Source organism: Balaenoptera acutorostrata, chromosome 4 (genome assembly GCF_949987535.1).
Source record: "Balaenoptera acutorostrata chromosome 4, mBalAcu1.1, whole genome shotgun sequence".
NCBI lineage: Eukaryota > Metazoa > Chordata > Mammalia > Artiodactyla > Balaenopteridae > Balaenoptera > Balaenoptera acutorostrata.
In genome coordinates, this window is record NC_080067.1 from 24,577,087 (window position 1) to 24,601,068 (window position 23,982).

Genomic DNA, 23,982 nt, shown 5'->3' on the forward strand with positions numbered 1-23,982 from the left:
ACTGGACTGATTACTGTCAATGTTATGACATAGTATGAGTGTGTTTCATGTTTGGTAATTGCAATCATTGTTGCTTTTGTTGTGGTCATCCATTTACAATGCTTGGTGTCAGTTTATCTCTTGTAAAAATAAAATACGGTGTGTGTGCGTGAAAAAAATAAAATAAAATAAAAAGTCAAAAAAAAAAAAAGAAAGAAATATAATTCCCGAGGAACTCTACTAAATATTTAATAATCAAGAGGACCATCCAAGATATAAAGTGAAGAAATCAAATTATAGAATAATATATATAACATCATCCCTTTTCTTTAAGAAACCGACCAATCAACAAAATAAACACAACAATATGTTTATATATATTTGTATAAACCATATGTGAATATATATTTGTATAAACATGGAGGTCACTCAAGGCCTGTTGACCTTGAGTCCCATATGATGGTAAAGAGATGGGGAGGAGAGATCAGCAACTTTTTTCTTAAATCATGTTTGGACTTTTTTTGCCTGTTGCAACAATCATGTTATACTTTTGCCATTGGAAAAAATTAATAAAGAAAATTTAAATTAAAGGGAAAAATTAAATTACCACTAAAATAGAAAACAAAGGCTAATTGGCCATAAGCATACTCATTAAAAATTAAAATCTAGGACTTCCCTAGTGGCAAAGTGGTTAAGAATCCGCCTGCCAATGCAGGGGACACAGGTTCGATTCCTGGTCCAGGAAGATCCCACATGCCGTGGAGCAACTAAGTCCGTGCACCACAACTACTGAGCCTGTGCTCTAGCACAGCCACAACTACAGAGCCCGCATGCCACAACTGAAGCCCGTGCGCCTAGAGCCCGTGCTCCACGCCACAACGAAGAGTAGCCCCCGCTCACCGCAACTAGAGAAAGTCCGCGTGCAGCAATGAAGACCCAACGCAACCAATAAATAAATAAATAAATAAAATTTAAAAAAAAATTAAAATCTAGCTAAGAATATAAGTGAAAAAAATCCCTTATTTTAATGACAGCTACCCAAAGAATCTTTAATGTCCATTTATAAAAGCAAGCCACTGGTAATCTTTGGCAAGGTGCTCCTGAATATATCCTCATGCCAGCAAACATCTCAAAGTAACTGAATCTCTTTCTTGGATCACAAAACTATTCACTTAATTTCCTGCCAAGCAAAATAGAGGAAAATGTATGCTTTACACTTTCAGACAAAATGCCTTGTTAAGTCTTAACTGTAGGGGTAGTGCAATAAATCCTCATGTGTTAACAAGTTGTGGTCTACAATAGAGTCATCTATTTTATTTCAGGAAATAATATTACATTTTCTGCAAGTTTAAATGGAAAAAAAAGGGGGAGGGGGTAAGAGAGGCTATTGTGCAGCTCTAAGCAAAGCTGAGAAAGGAGAGTAAGCCTGCACAGAAACACGTGACCTATAGGTTTGGCTTAAATTTTACTTGCTGAATTCTTGATCTAAACCAATTTCTTTTCCATTATATACACTGGGAAAATGTCAATCTATCCAGTACATCTCAAACTATTCAAAGAATATTTTAAAACAAAAATTCTTAATTGTCCTATATACCATACTCTATCTCCTGTAGTTAACCAATATGGGTAAAATTCATCTCCAATGTGACTTTGACTGAGCATATCAGTGACTTATTCAAATAATGGAGCAGAAGATAAATTCAAATCTTAACAAGTACTCACTTTTACAGTTTCTTCTGTGTTAAGTTTATTTCCCTTAACCAAGACAATTTGGAAAGGGTTGTTATTTTCCCAAACATGCTGTAAAAAAATGAAATAAAGACAGAGTATTTTAATGAACGAAATGAATATTCTATGCTAGTAATGAAATAGCCTTATCAGTTCTCATTTCCATTGGTAAAATAATGAAAATACACCTCTGAACTAACAACTGAAAATCACATATATTAAATTAACCATCACAACCACTAGCACTTAGTTCTCAAGGCAAAACAGGCAGCATTCCAGTATTGCTAAGAAATTCACTAAACACCATTAAAAAATAGTATTAAAAGTTTTGCATAAATTAAGAATTGACCAATAAATTAATATAAAGATAATAACTTAATCATCAAGGAATGGTTAAACATGCAATTTCTTAAGACTGAAGAACTATTTTAAAACTGTTGTGTTCTAATGAATACAAACTTAAGATTTGCTTTATACAAATATATTACGTTCTAGAAAAAAATGATGCCTTTGTTACATTTAAAGTCTAAAAGTATTCAATCAGAAAGAAAGAAAACAGACAAATTATACCAAAACACTATTATAGATAAACTGACAGAAATGAGATATACCAGAAAATCAACTATCTCAGCACATCTAACTTTTCTACTAGAATGCTCAACTTGCTCTTTGAAGTCCCACATTTAGCTCTAATCTCAAAATATCTCAAATTTGAGGGCATTTATCTTTAGCACCAAAAGATAATCGAAAACATAAATGGCCTGTTTACAATCATATGTAGCCTGAGTAAGGAAAAAGAAGGGTAGCTAAAAAGATAATTACTAATAAATGGTGATGGATCTTTGGCAAATATGCATTAATATTCTGTGGAATATTAATATTAATTCATATTAATATTAATATTCTGTGGAAAAGATGCATTTTCCACAGAAGGAAAACTAAGCAAAGAATATACATGTGAGGCTTAAGCATACAACCTAACCAAAAAAATCACGTGCCTTTTGGGGTTACCAAAGGTTCACACATGAAACTTACAGAAATAATTCGAGTTTTCTTTGGTGGTAAAGGAAGAGGAAGGTTAGATGAATTTCGATTTATGGCAGCCTCTATGGCAATCATTTCCTGTTCATACAGCTTCTTGATCTTGCAACATTCCACAAGTATAAAATGGGGCAAGGCTCTATTCATTACACAGTTCCGGATATACTACAGTGGCAAGAAAGAATAAGGTAAGGATTTTCAAGCAAAACTTAAATCAACAGAAGAATAAAATTAAGCTGAACAACACTAGAACAAATGCACTGTGAAAGTGTATCTTAAACAACAACTCAATGTCAAGAATATGAGAAATAAAAATCACAACATAAAACTGCTACAATTAATTGAACATCTACGCACCTGAGAACTGAACTAGATACTTCTTGTACGTTAGAGCTAATCTTCTTAACTCTAAAAGACAGATTTTCCCCTTTTAATAGATTAAAGAACTGAAAATCAGAAGGCTAAGTTACACAGCTAGTATCTTTAACACCTGGATTTAAATCCACCTGTCTGACTTCTTTTCTGTTTGCTAAACCTTGGAGAAATATGTGCCACAGTATAGATGTTTTGTTTTCTCTTCTCTGCACTTAATACATGACAGTATGACCAACTGGCACACCTTTCCAGAGGCAGGACTTGATCGTCACAGACTGTGATGCCACACTGCAAGCTCTGACCAGTAAGTCAGGAAAGGTGAATACGTAGTACACATGTGGCCATTTTTTATAAGTCCTGAGGTGGCCACATTTCCATGGATCTCTGAGGCAGACCTGGTACCTTTTCAGCACAGGGCTCCAGGCATCCATTACTGCCTTTCCATCAAAAACTTACTGGCCATCCGAGCTTGATGCTCAGTTTCACTTCCATGAAACCAGGATGATTCTCCAGAGGCATATAAGAAGAGGGGTGGTTATTCACATTACCAAAGATTCCTAACATAATGAATAGAAATCCAATGTACTCCTCACTATAATAAATTTCCTATACAGATATAAAGTGTGACTCAGTATATTGTATTCAATTCAGAACCACTGAAAATACACTTTTGGAAAACAAAAAAAAAATTCCAGACTGGCCTACAAGTGGGAGTTAACATGACAGAATGATAAATATATTCATTCAAAAACTTTTCACTATGAAAGATGTATCATTTCATTTCCTTCAGGTTCCTTCACCTTCATTGTATATTTTCTTTCTCACATGACCTTGTACAAAAAACACACACGTCTTTAGTTTTCTTTGTAATAACAAATTCCAGTTTGAGCAAAACAATATACTTTCCCCTTATTAAGGTTTAAAAAAAAGTGTTAAAGAAGCAGGAGGCTACTTAAAAGATGGCAGAACATGAAGGGAAGAAGTCAGTACTTAGATGTTACCACCAAGCACTTTTCATCTTCCTTCTTCCTCTCACAGGCTAGAGTTCAAGCACTTACTGTCAGAATGCCACAGATCCCAAAGCTGTGCACAGAGGTTATAACTGCTGCTAGACCTTCTACCTACTAAACCAAGGATTAAGGGCTACACTAAAAATTTGAAAAAAAAAAGAAGGGGAGGATACAAAATCCCCTGTTACCTGGTAATAAATCAGAGTTCCTTCTGAAACAGACATCACTTAATAACTGGCATGCCTGTATCCCTCTTTTTTAAAACAAACAACAAAAATCACAAATAAGAGTAACCACAGGTTTCCATGGTGGCAGAGTGGTTAAGAATCCGCCTGCCAATGCAGGGGACACAGGTTCAAGCCCTGGTCAGGAAAGATCCCACATGCCGCAGAGCAACTAAGCCCGCACGCCACAACTACTGAAGTCCGTGAGCCTAGAGCCCACGAGCCACAACTACTGAGCCTGCGTGCCACAACTACTGAAGCCCGTGCGCCTAGAGCCTGTGCTCCACAACAAGAGAAGCCACGGCAATGAGAAGCCCGCACACCACAACGAAGAGTAGCCCCCGCTCGCCGCAACTAGAGAAAGCCTGAGCGCAGCAACGAAGACCCAATGCAGGCAAAAATAAATAAATAAATAAAATAAATTTTTAAAGAAAGAGTAATCACATATTTTCCTAAAATTCTGTTACTATTTACCTCTAACTTGGCACTTAACCCAGCATTCTTTATGTAAAGACCATTTTTTAGTCTCCAAATGTAATTTCAACAAAAATATCCTCAAGTTCCTTGAAGGCAAAGCTTCTTTAAATAGCATACCTTATGCTGGGGGAAGGGGTGTCGCAATGCACATATCTTATTTAAACTCCACTATACTCCAAAAATAACCTGAGGCACATCAATTCCCTGCATAAAACACCTACTCAAAGAATTCATGACTAAATGTAAATAAATGGTAAATTGATAGTTAAAACACATACCTGGAACTGAATTAGTGGGTGATCACCAAACACATATTCTACTCTCCCACTGACTTGCAACACATAGTCATAGGGGCTAACTTCATCTTCTTTCCCATGAATAGTCAAACGTTTTTGGATTGCCAATTCATTTATTTTGATAGGATTCATATTAGGAGATACTTGAAAGCTAAACACATCCTAAAAAGGGGGGTAGAAAAAAGAAGCAATTTTGTATTTACACTGGAAAAAAAAATCACTCTTTACATTTGTACTTATTATTAAGTATTACACTGTATACAACTATACATAATGTTTACACATGTACATCCTTTACATTTAATTTCCAGTAAATTTTCTTTCCCCCTACCAATCCTGGAAAATCATTTTTTAACCTAAATGAATACCTTGTTACAGTTCATCTCATTTTTAGTTTAGTGTTCCCACATGCTGCTTCCCAATGTGGGTTTATCAGCAGTGATGGTGAAATGGCCAAATGAGAATTTTATAGAATTTGAGGGGGGGTGGGCGGGGAGATGCATGTATGATGGAGTAGGTTGCCAAACATCCTTTATTCTGAGATTCTGTCATTCCTATTTTTTGATGGTAAAATGTTTATTCACTTATGAAATACTGTTGGCAAAAAATTACAGTATGGGGTTTGGTTTTTTTTTTTAAAGCAATAATAGCCTAAATAAAAATCTATAAACTCGGGCTTCTTTGGTGGAGCAGTGGTTAAGAATCTGCCTGCCAATGCAGGGGACACAGGTTCGAGCCCTGGTCCGGAAAGATCCCACATGCTGCGGAGCAACTAAGCCTGTGCGCCACAACTACTGAGCCTGAGCTCTAGAGCCCGCAAGCCACAACTACTGAGCCCACGTGCCACAACTACTGAAGCCCGCGTGCCTAGAGCCCGTGATCCACAACAAGAGAAGCCACCGCAATGAGAAGCCCGTGCACCGCAACGGAGAGTAGCCTCCGCAACTAGAGAAAGCCCTCGCCCAGCAACGAAGACCCAACACAGCCAAAAATAAATAAATAAATTTATTTAAAAAAAAATCTATAAACTCTATGTGACTTCCTAAAATTATTTCATAACTTAAAAATTTATAATTCTGTATGATCAAAAACTCTATGAATTTTTGGTTTAATCCCTGGGAAGTATCTAGCCAGAAGAAAAGGAGACTAAGGAGACATATGATAGCTATATTCCAATTATCTGAATATCTGGCATGTAGAATAAAGAGAGATTGAATGGATACTTCTTAAATAGGAAAGTATAAGCAGACGAGCAGAAGTCACAGAAAGACCGTTTGAATTTAACTTTTTAAATTCAAAATTTAAATGTGTGCTTGCTCACAGTGAAAACATGCTACTTCAGTAGGCAGAGGGCTCCCATAGCAACTGGATGTATTTGGTTAGAGACACAGGATATAAAGGATGGTGAAAAGAATTATTATGTTATATAAAGAGTCTGCCTAGATGATGTCTAAACTCCTTTCACCATTAAGTTCTATGACTGCTTGAATCCAATAAGATTTTACATCTATATTTCTCTTCTAACTTCAAAACACTTCTTTTCACATATACTTTGTTACAATGATGATCAGATTAAAATTTGTATATCCAGTAGAGGTTTGACCCATATGTGATGAAATTCAAACTGACCTAGATGGACAAATTGCCCGGAGCAGGTATTTTCAGGTTGAATTCTAATCACCTTTTAACAGTAAAATTCCCTATTTCAGCTCTTTCAACAATGCAGAATTCCCTAAACAGTATTTTAAATTTGATCTTTACACTTTATGATATCCAATTCTTGGCTTAAATTGAACTTGAGTCTCAACATATCTCAGTATACAGTGGCAAATTGTTTTCTTTTTTTTTCTCTAGACAAACTTCCCTTGCAAAATGCCTGAATGTAGGATCCTTTTTTTACATCTGACCTAACAAATACTTAATAACGTGTTTTTGGAAAGGAGGCCAACTTGATAAAATGAGAAACACCTGGAAAAAATCCTGGCTCTACCACTGACCAGCTATGAAGCAGGGCACAAAAGAACTCAAACTTCTCTCCCTTTCAGTTTCTTCACTATAAAATGGGGATAAAATAACAACACTTTATTGGGTTGTTGTGAGAAGTAGAGAATATATTTCAAAAATACCTTTCATAATTCCTGGCATAGTAAAATGCTCAATATAGAATGGCTACTGATAAAGGTTTTGTTAATTGAAGAACAAAACAAAATATCCTTGTACTCCTACCCTAATTCCAAGGCCAGAGACTAGATGATAAAATGAGCACACTTCATATAAAGGCAGTAGCATAATCTAGTTTGTAAAATTGCTATGAACATTCAGATACAGATTAACTATATATACACTCTATTATAATGCCCAATTCCGTATCGGCACTTAGTTCACATATTCACAGAATGCAAATGTAAGAAAATGGAAAAAAAGAGCTCTTTGATCAAACCTTTCATTTTATAGAGAAGAGAAAAATCACATGAGAAAATGAAATTATATCTACATTAAACAACATTATCGGGGCTTCCCTGGTGGCGCAGTGGTTGAGAATGTGCCTGCCAATGCAGGGGACACAGGTTCGAGCCCTGGTATGGGAAGATCCCACATGCCACAGAGCAACTAGGCCCGTGAGCCACGACTGAGCCTGCGCGTCTGGAACCCGTGCTCCGCCACGAGAGAGGCCGCGATAGTGAGAGGCCCGCACACCGCGATGAAGAGTGGCCCCTGCTCGCCGCAACTAGAGAAAGCCCTCGCACAGAAACGAAGACCCAACACACCCAAAAATAAATAAAAATAAATAAATTTTTTAAAAAATGTTTAAAAAAAAAAAAAACCTTTAAAAAAAAAAAAAGAACATTATCTATACCAGGGGTTGGCAAACTTTTTCTCTAAAGAACTAGGCTTTGCTAACAACATATGAGTATCTGTCGCATATTCTTCTTTCTTTTCTTTTTAACATCCTTCAAAATTCTTTGAGTTTTTTACATCCCTTTAAAAATATAAAAACCATTCAAAACCACTGCAGTTTGCGGACCCCGATCTAGACAAAAATGCATCAAAAAACCATACATGTGCAAAGGATGTGTCACTTTAGGTTGTCAGATATAATCCTAAATATACTTCCATCTTAAATCTAAAAATGCTCTTTGTCAGTGTTTACTAGGTGAGCAACAGCCTCCTCTAACATTGGTGCTGCATTCTGGTAAAATTCACAAATTTATTATAAAGTATTTCTTAAAATAATATAATACTACCTGACAATTTTCAAAATGAACAGCCACAATGAGCTTTCCTCCGTAAAGTTTATCTTCTAAATTTTCAGGAATGGATGGTTCATGCTCTGGTGGATAGGTGTGCTTTAGCCAATCCATCCAAGACAATCCCACAAGCGACTGAATCTTTTCCTCACTGAATCTGCGCATTTTTATTCGGAATTCATTCACCTCAGGATCCTTCAAGGCATCAAATTCATGCAGACCTAAACAAAAATTTTAAACGTGTCATTTTGAGTAGCTAAGAGAATACAAAATATACTCAAAAAAAGATAATTTAGATGCTTGGTTTTTATGAAGCCAACAAAACTGAGCAGGAAAATATTATGAAAGATAAAAAGAATATTCAAGATAAAATAACAAACTTCATGTATAGAAGATGAACATACAATTAGATTTCTAAAGAATACAAACTTGAAACCTCTTAAAGAAATATAGTTGGTTACCAATTTTAAAAAGATAATCACTGAAATTCACAGTACTATTTTAAAACCACATATGAAAGAGCCACAGTTTTTCTTTACAAATCAAGTAAATCACATTTAAAATATTTAAGAAAGGCTAAGAATCTGAAAACTTTACAAATAAGCCTAAAACTCAAGTTATTACTTAACTTAAAACTCAGTAAACTTAAATTTTATAAACTTTCAGTTTACTGTGATTTTTCAACAATGGTTATAGTATATCAATTAGTCAAAAATCTCATAAACATAAAACTATTTTTTGTTGTACTGAATTATGAACCACTTCTGCCATGAAGATAACTATATAACAGCTTGTTCATAAGCTTATAATTATTCTAATAAATAATTCTAGATATCTAAAATAATAAAAGAACATGTATAAATTTTTATATGTGCATTAGTTTTTACCTATCAGATTGGCAAACATTTTAAAGTTGGACAAAACCTTAAGCTGGAAGGGATAGAAGAGAAATAGGCATATTTAATATTTATTAGAACTCACACTCACACACACACACACACGTTTTGACCTTGGTATTCCACCAACAGGAACTGCAACCTGAGAGACTCAGGACCAACCAGTGAAAGTCAAATATGTTCCCCAAACCAACCACGTAAGATGCCCAGCTTCTCATGAGCCCACCTTGAGCTTCCTCCTGCCAGCAACTTCCATCAGGCATACATGAAAGCCATCCACTTTCTCTACCATAAAACTTTATCACTCCCCTGCCTGACTTTGAGTCACTGCCAAACACAAAATTCCTTTATTATAGCAAGCTCTGAGTAAAAAGTCTGTTCTCATTTGCATGATTGTTATTTCCACAAATCTATGGAAATAATTGTACAGATAACATGATATCAGTACAAGCATGTTCACTGTAGCTTTGTTTATAATAAATAAAAAACTGGAAATAACCTAAAGATAATCATTAAGACCTGGTTAAAAAAATTAAGATACATCCATATACCATGATAGAGTGGTACAAGTGCTAAAATGAATGAAATAGATCTGTGTTGTTAGGATAAAAGTCCCAGATATATTAAATATATAAAGCAGGGACACAATGGGTCTCTCAAGATTCCTTTTATGCAAATTCAAAACAAAGAATATAGAATGCGTATAAATTTTTGCCTTGAAAATTGAGATAATATTAACAGCATTTCATAGTGTTGGAGAGGGAAGCACAGTGGGGCAAGCTGTTACTTTTCATTCTGTAGGGCCAAATCAATACTATATCATTTGAATATATGCACATCAATGAGTGTTATCTTCATAGTGGACTTACCTGCATTGTCTATTTACATCTATTAAAACAGTCATTATTTCTAAAATAAATATTAGCATCGATTTGAGGTATTAAATATAGAAAAATTAAAATGTTTAAGTTCCATAATACAACAAAGGTAAAATCTTGAGGGTAAAATATGATTTCTTGGATAGTTTTAGATCTGGAATAAAATATATTACTCTAAATCAGCTATATGAATGAACTGTAATTTAAGCAAACTATGTATCTTAGAGCTTCTTCCTTTGCACTGTTCAAACTATTTCTATTCACAGATCATCGGTACTACAGATAAGGAAATGGAACTGAATACCTAATAATAGATACATCTAACAAAAATCAAACTCTTTATCTCCCTTTATCTACTAAAAGTCATGTCTAATCCACTTTCTAAATGTCTCTCAACTCTGTCCAGTTCTCTTAGGTCCTATAGCCATTACCTTAATCCTGGCTACCACCATCTCTCCCATGGATTAATTATTACATCAATTTTTCATTAATTTCTCTACTCAAAATCTTAATCCCTCCAATGCATTTCCATTCCCCAACCTAAATAATTTTTCTAAAATGAAAATCTGATGATGTTACTCCCCCACTTAAATCCCTTCAACAGCTTCCCAACTGCTCTTATGAATTAAATCTCTACTTTTTACATGGCCTGGATGGCTGTGCATGCTCTGAAGCCAGTTGCCTCTCTGGACTTCCTGCTTATCCTAGCTGTCCCCTTAAGCAAATCATAGTCAATTTCTTTTTTTTTTTTTTTAAATTTATTTATTTATTTATTTTTGGCTGTGTTAGGTCTTCGTTTCTGTGCGAGGGCTTTCTCTAGTTGTGGCAAGCGGGGACCACTCTTCATCGCAGTGCGCGGGCCTTTCACTGTCGTGGCCTCTCTCGTTGCGGAGCACAGGCTCCAGACGCGCAGGCTCAGTAGTTGTGGCTCACGGGCCTAGTTGCTCCGCGGCATGTGGAATCTTCCCAGACCAGGGCTCGAACCCGTGTCCCCTGCATTGGCAGGCAGATTCTCAACCACTGCGCCACCAGGGAAGCCCAGTCAATTTCTTTTATTCCTTGAATAGGCCATCCTTCCTATATGCCATTCCCATTTGCTTTTCCTTCTTCCATCTCCTTTCACCTACTCAACTCCTAATGAGCGCTTAAGTCGCCGTTTAGCTGTTTGTCTGCAAAGAGGAAGTCCGTGACTCACCCAGTTGATTTAAGTGACCCTCCTTGACTTATAGCAGCTTATACATTGTATTGTAACTGTCTGTTTACTGATCCATTATTTCCCACTGGATTGTGAGCTCCAAGCAGACAAAGACCATATCACCCAAGTTCAGTGCTGTGGTTCTCAAGTATAAATACTCAATATAAACTGTTGAATTGCAATTGCTATTGTTTTGGTAATTTTTTTCAATATAATATAAATAAGGGACTCTTTTCACGTAACTATGAGAGTCAACTGAAAAGTACAGATTTCTTTCATACATCCCAGACTCACTAAATCCCAATCTCTGACAATCTGCTTTTTAAGAAACTGAAGAATGGTTATCTAATCTATAACAAAGGAGGCAAGTGGACTTCCCTAGTGGTCCAGTGGCTAAGACTCCACGCTCTCAATGCAGGGAGCCCAGGATGTGATTCCTGCTTGGGGAACTAGTTCCTGCATGCATGCCACAACTAACAGTCTGCATGCTGCAACTAAGAAGCCCACATGCCACAACTAAGAAGTCTGCATGCCGCAACTAAAGATCCCGCATGCCACAACAAATATCCCGTGTGCCACAACTAAGACACAGCACAGCCAAAATAAATAAATATTTTAAACAACAACAACAACAAAACAAAGGAGGCAAGAATATACAATGTAGACAAGACAGTCTCTTCAATAAGTGGTGCTGGGAAAACTGGACAGTTACATGTAAAAGAATGAAATTAGAACACTCCCTAACACCACACATAAAAATAAACTCAAAATGGATTAAAGACCTAAATGTAAGGGCAGATACTATAAAACTCTTAGAGGAAAATGGAGGCAGAACACTCTGACATAAATCAAAGCAAGATCTTTTCTGATCCACCTCCTAAAGTAATGAAGATAAAAACAAAAATAAACAAATGGGATCTAATTAAACTTAAAAGCTTTTGCACAGCAAAGGAAACCATAAACAAAAGAAAAAGATAACCCTCAGAATGGGAGAAAATATTTGCAAACAAAGCAACCAACAAGGGATTAATGTCCAAAGTATACAAACGGCTCATGCAGCTCAATAACAAAAAAACAAACAACCCAATCAAAAAATGAGAAGAAGACCTAAACAGACATTTCTCGAAAGAAGACATACAGATGGCCAAAAAGTACATGAAAAGATGCTCAACATCACTAATTATTAGAGAAATGCAATCAAACCTACAATGACATTATCACCTCACACCAGTCAGAATGGCCACCATCAAAAAATCTACAAACAATAAATGCTGGAGAGGGTGTGGAGAAAAGGGAACCGTCCCACACTGTTGGTGGGAATGTAAACTGGTAGAGCCACTATAAAGAACAGTATGGAGGTTCCTTAAAAAACTAAAAATAGAACTACCATATGACCCAGCAATCCCACTACTGGGCATATATCCAGAGAAAACCATAATTTGAAAAGATACATGCACCCCAATGTTCACTGTAGCACTATTTACAATAGCCAAGACATGGAAGCAACCTAAATATCCATCGACAGAGGGACTGATAAAGAAGATGTGGAACATACGTACATTGAAATATTACTCAGCCATCAAAAAGAACGAAATAATGCCATTTGCAGCAACATGGATGGACCTAGAGATTGTCATACTGACTGAAGTAAGTCAGACACAGAAAGACAAATATCATATGATACTGTTTATATGTGGAATCTTAAAAAAAAAAAAGGGTACAAATGACCTTATTTACAAAACAGAAGTAGAGTCACAGATGTAGAAAATAAACTTATGGTTATCAGGGGATATGACTGGGGGAGGGATAAATTGGGAGATTAGGATTGACATATACACACTACTATATATAAAATAGATAACTAATAAGAACCTGCTGTATAGCACAGGGAACTCTACTCAATACTGAGAAATGGCCTATATGGGAAAAGAATCTAAAAAAAAAAAAAAAGAGTGGATATATGTGTATGCATAACTGATTCACTTTGCTGTACACCTGAAACTAATACAACATTGTAAATCAACTATACTCCAATAAAAATTAAAACAAAGAAAGGAAGGAAGGAAGAAAGAAAAAAGAAAGAAAGAAAAAGGAAGAAACGGATGAAGCCTGAATTGGGGAACTACTATAAACATCTCTTAAAAATAGAAACTTTGCCAAAAATAAAAAGTTAGGCTAAGGAATTTAATTTTAAGCCTAGTTAATTGCCTATATGTCTTGTGGTATGAAAATTTGATAGCAAAGCTTAAATTTTAAGATAAGAGTACTGTATAGTTTATAGTCAAATATAAATTTTTGATATTAAAAAAGTACTAAATGAATAATTTCTTCATATTAAAGATACTGTTAAAATCCTACAGACTATGTATTTCCTTCACTTTAAGGTATGCCACAGCTTTAGATAGGTGAGGAGAAAAAGGAAGTGTTCAAATACTTTTTTCAGGATGCTGACAAAATCCTCTGATCAAGATTTACTACTGGGTATTTGGAGAAATTAACGCAGGAGTAACAAGTACCTTCACTACAGAGAATAATCAGAACCTCAACAGTAGCTCTATAAATAATTATTGAGGATAAACAGAAAATGAAATAATTAGGCATATCGTCTTTCAGGAAAAGGTATTTTTAGACCCATCAGGGCAGTTATGTCTGTAAAGGTTCTATTGTTTTCGTTGGGGAGGAGGAGGCAGCAAACTTGTTCCTGAAGTTAAATTGAAATAATTGTTCATTGTTTTCCCAGGAGGCATGACCTCACAAAGTCCCGGTTGTAGTCATCACATACAAATCAGCAACTGCAAAAAATGACTTGTTAGGTATTTAAAGTAAAATTTCATTCTAAAACATCAAAACAGACTTACTCAACTTCCTAAATGAATGTTAACATTTGAATTTGTGTATATGATCATAAGGCCAGCTTTCTTAAACTGTTGAGGATCTAAAGTACAATTTATAAATTTTAAGAGCTTATCAACTGTTTAATTCAATGCAATAAAAACACTCGTGGCATTTTCTTAGTCATTCAAATTGCAGGGCACATTGCATAAAAAAATTTTTGTACAATAAGCTTTATACACTAAATGAAATATGAAATATGGTACACTGTTTATAGAAAGAGAAATTCAATTTCAATATACATTAGATCTCTGTGCTGTTAGTAGGGTAAAGTTAGAGTTGTCAAATTTAATAAAAAACAAAAAACAAAAAACACCGTATGTCCATTCTATTTGAATTTTAGATAAATAGTGAATGACTTTTTGGCATTAAGAGTATCCCATGGATCTACTGTATTTTTATTTGGTAAATCTGACAAGCTTAGATACAGATAATGGTGGCTAATGATTCCATATGCTTTGGAGATCAAGACCCAAAGAGAGCACAGTGATCTAAATTTTGAAAAGATGGTAAATCTCAAAAAGACACCTATATTCTCATAAAAGTTAACTCTCTCTGTGATGCTAACCTTTTGAATTGTCAAATATTTCAGCTTCCCTAAATATCAGCAGAAAAATACAGAAAAACAATATTTACACAAACACGCACACAAAACTGCTTTAAAAGAACTATATCAACATATTATCAGTGGATATTCTTGTCTTGGATAAGACTATAAGTGATTTTTTTATTCTTTCTACTTTTACATACATTATTTAATTCAAAGGAAAAATTTTTACTAATGGAGAATAATTAAAAGTTTAAAAAAAATCTTTGGAGCTCTAAAAAATAGAAAGGAATGCTTTCTATTGAAGCTATTAATATATTTGTGAAAAATCTGTACGGTATACAATTACAAGCCTATTTAATGGGGGAAAAAGTCATTGCCAAAGCAAACTAGCTATCATCTGAAATAATCAAACATTTTTAAATACCAGGGTGTCATTCAGTAAATAAACAAGCTGCTGTTCTAAGTACTCAAAGGGAAGAGTTTAGTCCCACTGTGTAATCATTAGCTAGCCTGAATTAACTATAGGTCAAGATCAAAGAATAGTATCTTAAAGGTACTTACTATCTTAAAGGGGATGGTACTATATTATCCTATAAGAGTGAATGTGATCAATACAGGTAGCCAATCCAGATCCAACACTCTACAGATTTTTTTGGTTTTGTACTTAAACTTCAAAGCCTCCTCCTCAGTAATCCCCTGCAGTATGCAATTCAAGTTAATACCTTGTCTTAAGGCAGGATACCATTGGCCCTTTAGACATCTAAGATTACTATAGCAAGAGAGACTGCTCCGTGTTTATTGTGTTACAATTCTCCCTGAAATTAATATGCAAAGAATAATGTGGGCATGATATAGCTTGACTTGCTATAAAAGTAACTTCTACTTAAAAGATAATTTTAGGGCTTCCCTGGTGGCACAGTGGTTAAGAATCCGCCTGCCAATGCAGGGGACACGGGTTCGAGCCCTGGTCCGGGAAGATCCCACATGCCGCGGAGCAACTAAGCCCGTGCGCCACAGCTACTGAGCCTGCGCTCTAGAGCCCACGCTCCCAACAAGAGAAGCCACTGCAATGAGAAGCCCACGCACCTCAACGAAGAGCAGCCCCCGCTCGCTGCAACTAGAGAAAGCCCGCGCGCAGCAAGGAAGACCCAACACAGCCAAAAATAAATAAATTAATTAATTAATAATTTTTTAAAAAAGATAATTTTACTTATGGAGTAAAATTTATGGAAACATCAATCAGCTTAAAGTCTCGGTTAGCATAGAGAGTTGTGCATAAATTACATTCATACTACAGGGGTAGTTCACAAGAAACTGAGGATGCATCTCTAAAAAGGGGCTTCTCAAAGTACCTGAGGCAAAGGAACAACTTTTTAATTTCAAATTTGCAAAAAACCAATACTTTTATAAAATAAAAATAATTCACTAGACATACAGATTGCCAACAAGCACATGAAAAGATGCTCAACATCGCTATTAGAGAAATGCCAATCAAAACTACAATGAAATATCACCTCACACTGGTCAGAATGGCCATCATTAAAAAGTCTACAAATAAATGCTGGAGAGGGTGTGGAGAAAAGGGAACCCTCCTACACTGTTGGTGGGAATGTAACTTGGTTCAGCCACCGTGAAAAACAATATATGGAGGTTCCTCAGAACACTAAATATAGAGTTGCCACATGATACAGCAATCCCACTCCTGGGCATATATCCAAACAAAACTATAATTCAAAAAGATACATGCACCCCTATGTTCATAGCTGCACTATTCACAATAGCCAAGACGTGGAAACAGCCTAAATGTCCGTCGACAGATGAATGGATAAAGAAAATGTGGTATATATACACAGTGGAATACTACTCAGCCATAAAAAAAATGTAATAATGCCATTTGCAGCAACATGGATGGACCAAGAGATTAGCATACTAAGTGAAGTAAGTCACAAAGAGAAAGACAAACACCATATGATATCACTTATATGTGGAATCTAAAATATGACACAAATAAACTTATCTACAAAACAGAAACAGACTCACAGACATACAGAACAGACTTGTGGTTTTCAAGGGGGGGGGCGGATGGATGGATTGGAAGTTTGGGATTAGCAGATGCAAAGTATTATATATAGAATGGATAAACAACAAGTCCTACTGTATAGTGCAGGGAACTATATACAATATCCTGTGATAAACCATAATGGAAAAGAATATGGAAAAGAATGTATATTTATGCATAATTGAATCACTTCTTTATACAGCAGAAATTAACACAACATTGTAAATCAACTATACTTCAATAAAATAAATTTAAAAAAAATAAGTCACTGGAAAAGAAAAAGATAAAAAATACACACACCCTTGGATGTTGTGGCAATATCACATCGCTATAAAAGTTTATTCTTGATTTCTATACTTACTTTATCTCAGACTGGTAACAATGTACAGACCAGCATTGGTCCATGGACCACACCTTGCAAAGCAACGTCTCAGATCATACTGACTACATGTTTATACAGATAGCAACAAACATGTTAAAAATTCATAATAAGAATTTTTTAAATTACCTCTTCCTATAAGGACTCCAATTTTTGAGTCTAATTTTTCCCCTGGGTCACAACTTCTTGTCACTAATTTGAGAACTGGAAGAAAAGGTCTGACGTCACAGAGTCTTCTTGTTTCATCTTCAAGCTCCTCATATACAGCAGTTTGATTCACACATGCAAACATATAGGAGTCAATTTCCATAAGGAGGTTAAACATTGGGTAATTATGAACTTGTTTCCATAACATCTGCAGGAAAAAGTAATAAGACATCTTCTGAAATGGAAATACTTGCTCAAGTGTACAAAGATATATCTACAAAGATGCTCACTGCAGCACTCTTTGGAAAACTCAAAAACTGAGGACAAGCAAAATGCTTAGCAATAAGGGATCAGTTAAGTGAATTACGGAATATTACAGAACTGTGAAAATTAAACAGAAAAACACGGTAACATGGAAAGCTATACGAGATATATTAAGGTTGGTTTCTTTTAAAAATAGCAAATTGTAAGAGAATATGAAAGGTATTTAACCCATTTTTGTAAAGTAATATAATGGTATAATGCCAAAAAATGCATTTATATAAACAAAAGTATTAAACGTGAAAATCTATGAAGAATACAAATCACTGAAGACTTCCATATTTAGCATTCTTGTGAACATAAATAATTTCTACTTAAAAAAAAGAACATTTAAAGTATGTATCATCTATCACCTCCATACAAAATTTACATTATTTTTGTCCTGAATTCTTTTCTATTCACCAGAGTTATCTCCATTAACTAGCACTGTCCTGTCAGGATGAGCAGAATCAATTTCTCATGAGCTCCCCTGAAGTCTCCTGGATGAGATCATATAAAAGGTCATCACACAAACACAAGGTGGATTACATATTTTAACTGCAACCAGGACAAAAGCCAACAGCTGAGGGATAAAAATCGTGGCCAATCCTCAGATTCAGTTATATAAAACAAACAAGAGAAATTGATGCTAGGCAAAAAAAAATAACAAAAAATAGGTAAACTGGACTTCATCAAAATTAGAAACTTTTCTGTATCAAAGGACACTATTATGAAAGTGAAAAGGCAACTCACAGAATAGGAGAAATTATTCTCAAATTATATGTTTGCTAAGAAATTACCATCCAGAATACATTAAGGAACTCCCATGACTCAACAACAGAAAACAATTGAATTAAAAAATAGGCAATGGTCTTGAACAGACAATTCTACAAATGGTCCATAAGAACATGAAAAGATGCTTGAAATCATTAGCAGTTAGGGAAATGCAAATAAAAACTAAAATGAGGTACCACTTCACAGTCATAAGAATGGTTATTACCTAAAAAAAAAAAAAAAAGGAAAACAAGTGTTGGCTAGCATTTTGAGAAACTGGAACCCTTTTGCACTCCTGGTGGGAAAGTAAAATGGTACAGTCATTGTAAAAAAAAAAAGTTTAGCAGTTTCTTAAAAAGTTAAAACAGAATTACCATATGATCCAACATATGGAGAGCAGGGATTCATACAGATACTTGTGCACCAATGTTCAGAGCAGCATTATTCACAAAAGACAAAAGATGATTATAACCAAAATGTCTATCAAAAGATGAATGAATAAACAAAATGTGGTATATTCATACAATGGAATAATATTCAGTCTTAAAAAGGAATGAAATTTAGATACCTGTAACAACATGAATGAACTTTTAAAATATTATGCTAATTGAGAAAACCAGACACAAAAGGTTGACTACGGTGTGATTCCACTTACATGAGGTAGCTCGAATAAACAAATTCATATAGACAGAAACTAGAACAGAGATTACCAGGGACTAGGAGAGGGGAAGTTTATTATTTACTAAGTACAGAGTCTGTGTTTAGGATGATGAAAAGTGCTGGAAATGGATAGTGGTGATGGATTGGGCAACACTGTGAATATACTTAATACCAAGAAACTGTGTGCCTAAAAATGACTCTTACGGTAAATTTTATGTTATACATATTTTACAACAATAAGTTTTTTTTAAAGGAGCAAGGTTTCAATGGTTAATTCAGCTTCAGCTATAGCCACAGGCATCCATACCTGTCACTTGTGACTATAAAAATAAGTGCACTATCTGCCCCTGTAGGGTGCCTAAAACAATTAAAAAGTGATCCTTTTCACTTAAGGGATTATGCAGTTCTAGAATTCTTATGTCTCCCTGATGAAGAAGCTTGGAAAAGAGTTAAAAGGCTGTCCAAAGTCAAGCGCTTTAAAAAGGTTTGTCATAAATACTTTTTCTTAAATATATCATAAACCCCAATTTCCATATTGGGTTCAGCTATTTGAAAAACATTAAAGAGAAAGTTTAGGAAAATAATTTTACTTATAAGTCATAATCTTCACAAATCAATAGTACTCACCAATTCGCTTGAAAAAAATCATCCAACAAAACATGCAAGCCTTGTTATGTGAAAGAATTTGCTTTCAAATGAGGACACAGCATTCATTACTGGGGGAAAAAAATCTACTGAACAGCAGAAAACCTTTTTTTCCCCCAGAGTGACGATGAAAAATAGTGGGGATGGGGACAGAAAATGGGGATTAGAATGGGAAGGAAAAGGAGAGAAGAGACAACCAACGAAAAATCACTTGAGGAAAAACAAACGTGATAAGCTCAAAGACAATTAGTACAAAGATCTTACCTCAAAATAAAACTTTCTAGAACAATGTCAAATTCCTTTTGATAACCTGAACAAACCTTTCAAACTAGCTAACATAAGCTAATTTGTCTTCATTCAGGTATCACACGTGGATTTTTTTAAAAATTAAAAGTGAAAAAAAAAAAATTAAAAGTGAGTGGGAGTGAGAATGAGAACGTTTTATATAGCCAATAAACAAGATCCAAGACACAGTATGGATCAAAATCTTTAACATGTAATGACTTATAAACTTCTCTCAAATTTACCATATGATTTACATTAATAACATTCTAAAATGGAGGAACATTTTCCCCTAAGTGATATAGTAAGTAAGCTATGTTTATAGAAATTCAGCCTGATAACATACCTGTTTAATATAGGAAATGGTAGCTTCCCGAGGTACCTCCAGCTGGATATAAATCCCAGTGGGCAAAAGGAAATCCACGGGTATGGAGCCATCAGATGCTATCTGTGAATCCACTGCCCAGATGTCAAGGATGTCTGCCATAGCAGGAGGCATTATGAAGCGGAAGCACATTCATAACCATGGGGCTCTAGAAATCAGTAAGTAAAACTTAGTGAATTAATTAGCCAAATTTTATACTAAAACATGATAAAGCTCACCAATCCATAATTAGTCCTTGGATTTCAATATAGCCAACAATGTAACAGGAGCCCAATTAAGTTAAGCAAGAGTAAGCCACTGTAACTTAAAAATATTTTTGGTTATCACTACATAAATTATGTATATATACCATACTGATTCAAATTCAACATAATAAGTATATGACATGTGAAAGATGAAAGGTTTAAGGAGTACAGGCTCCTGAGAAATCCAGTTAACAACCACTCAATAGGGGATTCTCTCCAGACTTTACTTAGAGAATTGATATCCGCTTCTTCAACCAAATTTTTCTTGGCAAACTCCATGAAAAATGGCAATCAAGAGGGCCTTCCGGGCTTCCCTGGTGGCGCAGTGGTTGAGAATCTGCCTGCTAATGCAGGGGACACGGGTTCGAGCCCTGGTCTGGGAAGATCCCACATGCCACAGAGCAGCTGGGCCCGTGAGCCACAATTGCTGAGCCTGCGCGTCTGGAGCCTGTGCCCCGCAACGGGAGGGGCCGCGATGGAGAAAGGCCCGCGCACCGCGATGAAGAGTGGCCCCCGCTTGCCGCAACTGGAGAAAGCCCTCGCACGAACCGAAGACCCAATACAGACAAAAATAAATTAATTAATTAATTAAAAAGAAAATCCTTAAAAAAAAAAAAAAAAAAAAAAGAGGGCCTTCCTTCAAAAATAATTTTCTATCAAGCTCACGAGAGAAACAAAATGTCATGAACTTAGTCCCATGACCCACCACCAAAGTATTAAAAAGACCAAATCCCCCAAACCAGCTGGCAAGGCCCTTTACGCTATGACTCTGGCCTGTTTCTCTTTGCTTCTCTGACTACTCCACAATCTAGGCTCTTGTGCCACAAGTGCCTTTTGCCTCCTGCTGCTAGACCTATGTTCACAGATATGTTGACACTGCCCGTACCAAACCAGTATTCCAACAAATGCACCCTTCAACTGGGCCATTTAAGTCTCATCTATTTCTTAAGGGCTTCAGTCAAGAAAGCACAACGATAATCCTGGGAAGAACATGGGCACTGAAGTTAAAAAAAACAAAAGAACAAAACAAGGTTCAAATCCCATTTATTCAAAACATTCAAGTATCGTGTCAAAAGAGACAGGCGCCAACTTGAAGCATTTTGGGGCATCAAAAACAATAATGACATCCATGGATTGAAACACATCAAATATATACAAATATGAGACAATAATGATAGAGAAAAACCCTTTATTGGTCAACTTCAGAGACTGATTTGAAACAACCTGGGAAAGTTAAATATGGATTAAATATCAGATAATTTTAAGGAAACTGTTCATTTTGTGAAGTATAATAGTGGAATGTTATATTTCTAAAAACCAGTCTTTATCAGTCAGAGACACATAATGAAGTATATATAGGGATAAAATGACACTATGCTTGGCATTTGCTTTAAATTATTCCATTTTTTAAAATGTGAATGGGCAGCTGATTTCAACAAAGATGTAAAGGTAATTCGATGAGAAAAAAGAAAGTCTTTTCAACAAATGGTGTTGGAATTAGTAGACATCCATATGCTAAGAAAATGAAGCTCAATCCATATCTCACGTCAAAAATTATAAACTCAAAATGGATTGTAGGCCTAAATGTAAACACTAAAACTGTAAATCCTCTAGAAGAAAACATAGGAGAAAATCTTGTGATCTTGGATTAGGCAAAGAATTCTTAGATACACCACCATAAGCACAATTCATAAAATAAAAAATTGATAAAATGAACATCACCAAAACTAAAAACTTCTGCTCTTAAGGAAGACACTGCCCATAATATAAAAAGACAAGCCACAGACAGGAGAAAATGCTTACAAATCATATAAAGAACTTGTATCCAGAATACATAAAGAACCCTCAACATACAATAATAAGAAAACAGCTCAGGGCTTCCCTGGTGGCGCACTGGCCAAGAGTTGGCCTGCCAATGCAGGGGACACGGGTTCAAGCCCTGGTCCGGGAAGATCCCACATGCCGTGGAGCAACTAAGCCCGTGTGCCACAACTACTGAGCCTGCGTGCCGCAACTACTAAAGCCCACGTGCCTAGAGCCCGTGCTCCGCAACGAGAAGCCACCGCAATGAGAAGCCCGCGCACCGCAACAGAGTAGCCCCCGCTCGCTGCAACTAGAGAAAAGCCCACGCACAGCAATGAAGATGCAACACAGCTGAAAATAAATAAATAAATAAATAAATAAAAATTTAAAAAAAAGAACATCCTGAATTCCTAAATTTGTTTTTAAAAAAAAGAAAAACAGCTCAGTTTTTTTAAATTGGCAAATGATTTGAACAGAGGCTATCAAAGGAGATAGATGGATGACAAAAGGGCTCAATATCATTAGTCATATGAATTAAAACAACAGTAAGACACCACTACACACCTCTTACATGGCTAAAATTAAAAAGACCAACCATACCAAGTGTAGACAAGGAAGAAGAGGAAATGGAACTCTCATACACTGCTGGTGGGAATGTTAAACAATAGAGCTACTTTGGAAAACAGTCTGGCAGTTTCTTAACATACACTTACCATATGATCAAGTCATCCCACTTCTAAATATATACCCAAATGAAATGAAGGCATATATCCATGTAAAAACTTGTACATAATTGTTCATAGCAGCTTTATTTATAGAAGCCAAAAATTGGGAAAAATTCAAATGTCCATCAACAAGTGAATGAATTTTTTAAAAAGTGGTACACTCATACAATGGAATACACTCAAAAAAGCAAAAACAAACAAACAAAAATCCACTACAGACACATTCAACAATGTGGATGAATCTCAAAATAATTATGCTGAGTGAAAGAAGCTTGACAAAAAGAGTACATACTGTATGACTCCATTTATATAAAAGTCTAGAAAACGTAAACTCGTGTATAGTGACACATCAGTGGTTGCCTTGTGTGGGAGAGGGCAGGGAAGCAGGAAGAGGTAAGAAGGAGGGATTACAAAGGGACACAAGGAAACTCTTGGGAGTGGTGGATATGTTTATTTACCTTGATTATGGTGATGATGGTTTCAGGGGTGTGTACATACGTCAAAATATATCAAAGTATACACTTTAAATATGTGCAGTTTAAGTCAATTATCCCTCAATAAAACTGTTTTTAAAAGTGACAGAAATAGATGAAATGAGAGGCAAAATGTTGGTATTTACTGAAGCTGGGTGATGAGGAGTACACTGTATTACTCCTCTGCTTTTGTATATGGTTGCTATTTTCGTAAAAAAGATTTTGTTAAATCCCATCTAAGGACATTCCTGGTGGCGCAGCGGTTAAGAATCTGCCTGCCAATGCAGGGGACACAGGTTTGAGCCCTGGTCCG

The 23,982-nt window shown here is 35.6% G+C and overlaps 1 protein-coding gene across 4 annotated transcripts in view; it reads right to left on the bottom strand.

Moving 5' to 3' along the window:
- The window catches only part of PIK3CB (phosphatidylinositol-4,5-bisphosphate 3-kinase catalytic subunit beta), a 197,825-nt gene that overhangs the window by 85,979 nt on the left and 87,864 nt on the right, over positions 1–23,982 (bottom strand). For 3 of the 4 annotated variants that reach the window (XM_057545916.1, XM_057545915.1, XM_057545917.1), the window contains 6 exons: positions 20,385–20,571; positions 17,360–17,585; positions 8,379–8,602; positions 5,116–5,295; positions 2,746–2,916; positions 1,705–1,782 (listed from right to left, as the gene is read on the bottom strand). In XM_057545916.1, coding sequence (XP_057401899.1) covers positions 1,705–1,782; positions 2,746–2,916; positions 5,116–5,295; positions 8,379–8,602; positions 17,360–17,585; positions 20,385–20,555 — 1,050 coding nt within the window. In that variant the 5' untranslated portion in view covers positions 20,556–20,571. The remainder of the gene's footprint in view (positions 1–1,704; positions 1,783–2,745; positions 2,917–5,115; positions 5,296–8,378; positions 8,603–17,359; positions 17,586–20,384; positions 20,572–23,982) is intronic. The other variant, XM_057545918.1, reaches the window with a different exon arrangement.